This window comes from Echinops telfairi, unplaced genomic scaffold (genome assembly GCF_000313985.2).
Source record: "Echinops telfairi isolate 266 unplaced genomic scaffold, ASM31398v2 ScPeMD7_18;HRSCAF=68, whole genome shotgun sequence".
Taxonomy (NCBI): Eukaryota; Metazoa; Chordata; class Mammalia; order Afrosoricida; family Tenrecidae; genus Echinops; species Echinops telfairi.
Window position 1 is genome coordinate 11,892,803 of NW_022103915.1, and position 4,079 is coordinate 11,896,881.

The 4,079-nt window shown below is 56.3% G+C and overlaps 1 protein-coding gene across 1 annotated transcript in view; it reads right to left on the reverse strand.

Moving 5' to 3' along the window:
- The window catches only part of SLC24A4 (solute carrier family 24 member 4), a 169,499-nt gene that overhangs the window by 20,989 nt on the left and 144,431 nt on the right, over window positions 1–4,079 (reverse strand). Inside the window, exon 11 of the mRNA XM_004699083.4 lies at window positions 682–851. Coding sequence (XP_004699140.2) covers window positions 682–851 — 170 coding nt within the window. The remainder of the gene's footprint in view (window positions 1–681; window positions 852–4,079) is intronic.

The following is a 4,079-nucleotide window of genomic DNA, read 5'->3' on the forward strand; positions in this document are numbered from 1 at the left end:
GCAAACACACATCATTCCTCTAGCTCCTGAATGTTTCCTGCCCCCACTACCATGGCCCAGTTCTACTTTACAAATCCGGCTACAATGGAGAACACACATTGGTATGGATAACAGCCCTCAACACATGGAACACAGGACAGATAAACCCTCGGAACAGTAGTGGGAGTAGTGATACCATGAGGGTATGTATGGGGGAGGTGGGGGTGCGGAAGGGGGAAAACAGGGGAACCCATCACAAGGTTGCACATATAGTCCACCCTCCAGGGGGACACATAACAGAAATGTGGGTGAAGGGAGACAACGGGCAGTGTAAGACATGAAATAGAAACAACAATATATAATTGATCAAGGATTCATGAGGGTGGGAGGGGAGGGGAGGGAGGAGTAAAAGGAGGAGCTGATGCCAAGGGCTCAAGTAGAAAGAAAACATTTTGGAAAAGTTGATGGCAACATATGTACAAGTGTTCTTAATACAATTGAATGATGGATTGACATAAGATTCATAAGAGCCCCCTAATAAAATGATTAATTTAAAAAATAGAGTCAAGAGGGAGAATAAACACTAAGGTGTTAAATGTTCATGTATCCACAGCTACATGAATCTACTTTCCAGTGTACGTGGTCTGAGGGCAAGGCTAGTCACAGCCTTGGCCAATGGTCAGGAGGGATTGCCGGGATTACCTCATTAATTATGATCCTGCTGGCCATCCGTAGGCGGGTCCTGGGTCCAAATTTATTGGTGATCATGATGCGCAAGCCCGCCTCTGGGAAGTTGAACTTGGGCGGGCTGGAGCTCATCACCTCGTCCACCATCACCACGGGGGTCTTGCTGTACTGCGGCTTCTCCTTCACTATGGAACACAGCGCCACGGTTAGAGAAAGCATCACCCCAGGACACACTCAACAGCTGGCACGGCGTGTGGTTGTGGGCCTGGCAGCCATTCTGGAGCGAGGGGCTTCAGTGCCTCCCCTTCATCAAAGTGGGTCACTGGTTCTGCAACACCTGCCATTTTGGAGTGTTGGCAGGCCCTGTGGTCCCCCTACTCCAGGATCACTCATCAGACACCCCACCGCCAGACCCTCCATCTGTGGATGCCCTTCCCTCCTGAGGCTCCCCCCGCCCCCCCCCAGCTGGATAGCTGCCAAGGTCTTTCAGCCTGGGGTTGGGCAGCTGCAAGGAGCCGCGTGGTGCTGTTGGAGAAATGCTGGACGGCTAATGGCAAGGTTGGCAGTTCAAACCCCGCAGCCACTCCGTGGAAGGAAGGCCGATGGTTCCCATACAGGTTTAGTCTTGGAAACCCTACACAGAATGGATGGCTGTGAGTTGGAATTGACACTGTGGCAAGGGGTTTGGGGGGCAGCTGCAGATGATGTCCCTGCCACCTTTCCCCCAGGACGATGGCTGTGTGGGACTCTGTTCCTCTTCTGGTATCAGAGGTGCAGATGAAACTATACAAACGGACAGGGTTACCTGGAGCAGGAAATGCTGGGGAAAGCCCTGGGCAGTACTGACTCTCCTGTCCCACATGGTCCCTTGTCCCTGGGACTCACTTGGTGGTGGCCATCTCTACCCCATAGGGAAGGGGCACCTCCCTGCTCTCTGGGAGGCGAGTGTGGGACCCTGTCTGGTTCGCAGGGCCTCGATGGGGGCATCTGCCCCATTCCCAAGGGAGCAGCCTGCTGTTCCAAGGGCACACAGTGCCGAGCCTGGAGGCTTGGCCAAACCAACACCCTCGGGAGAGTGGGGCAGCTTCTCTCAGACCCATCGCCCCTCAGGAGGCAGAACAAGGCTTTCCTGTGCCCAGACTTCTTTCCTGTTTATAACTGTAACAGGCGTGTCCTGGGCTAGGGGATTCGACACGTGACTCCAGAGTCCTGGAAGTTTCTAGAAACTGAACTCAGGAACACAGGAACACAGCACACTCAAGCAGACTGAGTTTCCCCAGTGAGCGGATATGTTCTCCCCTGGCCCCCAGCTGCCCATGAGGGTTCCTCACCGGCAGTGGGGGCACGGGGGCCAGGTGTAGGGGACAAACCCGTGTGTGCGTTAATGGCACAAACACCACACACACACACACACACACACACACACACACACACACACACAGGCAGCAAGGCTCGGCAGACAGGAGGCGTGTGGGTTAGAGAAGGCAGGCAGGCCATGCATTGGTTGGAGGTGTTTGCCAGCCTCCGGTGAGGCGGGCACTGGGCGGGGCTCTCCCCGGGCTGTGGCATTTTAAAGAAATGCATGTGGCTGGCGTGGGTGAAAGCAGTTTACTTACAATTTAGAAGAGGAGAGGTGTTAAGGAGGCAGAGGTCGGCAGCCAGGGCCAGATATGGTTAGCGTGCGGCGGGTGCCCAGAGCTTGCTCCATGGCAGTGCGGGCCGGTTATTGGAGGAGGAAGGGGTTAGCAGAGGGGCTTCTACAGGTTAGCTCGGGCCTCTGGCCTGCTTATGACCCTCGCCTGGCTGCGTGTGACAGCTCCTCATCAGGCGGCCTGAGTCCGCAGCAGGCCCCTGCTCAGGAGCTCCCGCCTCAGAGGCTGGAGGAAGCGGCCACTTTGGGGGCCAGCTGTCCAGACCTGACCTGTAGACACAGCCCTGTCATCGCCCTGCTGGGGAGCACTGGGCTCCGAGGCAGCCTTTCGAGATGGCAGCCCCATAGCTGATCTCCAGGCACCATGTCCTGGCACTGCCCACCAAGCCCCAAGGGACTGTCCAGAAGGTAGCTCAACGACAGCTCATTTCCCCCAGAGTTCAGCCCAGGTGCTAGGTAGGGGCCCCTTCCTGCCTGACCCAAGTCAAAGTCATCCCCGGTTCCACAAAGGCCTGGGATGGTCCCTTGGTAAGCCCCCTGAGCTAGACTAGCTTTGTACGATGCTGTGGACAGCGGTCCAGGGACACCTGGCTGTGCGGCTGTGAGGACATACTCGTTCTGATGTCTGGAACGGGGTGTCTTCCTGCTTTGGTCCCCAGGACCTTTCCTGGGTGCACTGGGCCTTGTTTTCTGAGCAGGAGTCCTGATGATGTAACCAGCTGTGAACTGTAAGGTCAGCAGTTTGAACCCACCAGCCATGACAGTGGGGGGAAAATGAGGCTGTCTGCTGCCATGAAGGTCCACAGCCTTAACCCCCTCCCCACCGCCCCAGGAACACTCTGTGCTGTCGGTCCGTCGGAGTTGGCATGAACTCAATGGCAGTGGGTTTGAGCTGTTGTTGTTGTTGTTGTTTTTTTTCCCCCCCACTGACCAGGATTGCAATGTAAACGTCTCAGAAAACAGATTAGTGGAACGAACCACAAGGAACCCCTCCTCGTCAACTTGGGTTAGCTGGGCCCATTTGAAAACAGCAAGGTGTTCTCTAAGAGCAGCGGTCCGAGGTTTCACTGTTTGATTGGCTGTCGGGAGGCCTGGGGACCAGAGCTGTGACTTTCCCATGGGGACTGACAGCAGGAATAGCCGAGCCAGCGCTGTGGGGCCTGTGTGTGCCTGACAGAACCCGGCAGCAGGCAGCCGGCTTGCATTCCATGTGTGGTGCTTAGACGGCGTCCTGCCTGGGGGCTAAGGAATTCTGATGTCATCACGGGCTCAAGATTCCCTGACCACACCACTCGGAACAGGATGGCAGTGTCCGGAAGGGTTTGTCCTCCGAGGTGTCCCTGGAGGTCTTCTCGTCCTGTTTCAGCAGCATCTTTTTCCTGGGGGGACAGCACACTGGAGTGGTTCTCACCCGGCCCTCTGGGAGCCTGTGACAGGACAGGATGAGGCTGGGAGGGAAGAGGCCGTCCTCCGTCCACAGCGAGAAGACCCGACATCTACATTCTAGGCTCCCCACCTCCAATTCCAGGAGAGCCGTCTCATCCTTGCGGTTCCCCTGGTCAGAGGAGCCTCAGGGCCCTCCTTTCCCCCATGCTTACGGGAAGTCTTGGTCTTCTAGTGGTCCAGTGATTGTCCCAATGTGAAGAGACGTGGGGGGACATGAACTTGTGGGAGGGAGGGAGAGGGGAGGAGACGGTGTAAATAAAAGTACCCTAAGCGGAGGCCTGGATTTCCTCCTGAACGGGCTAGTAGCCGAGTCCCC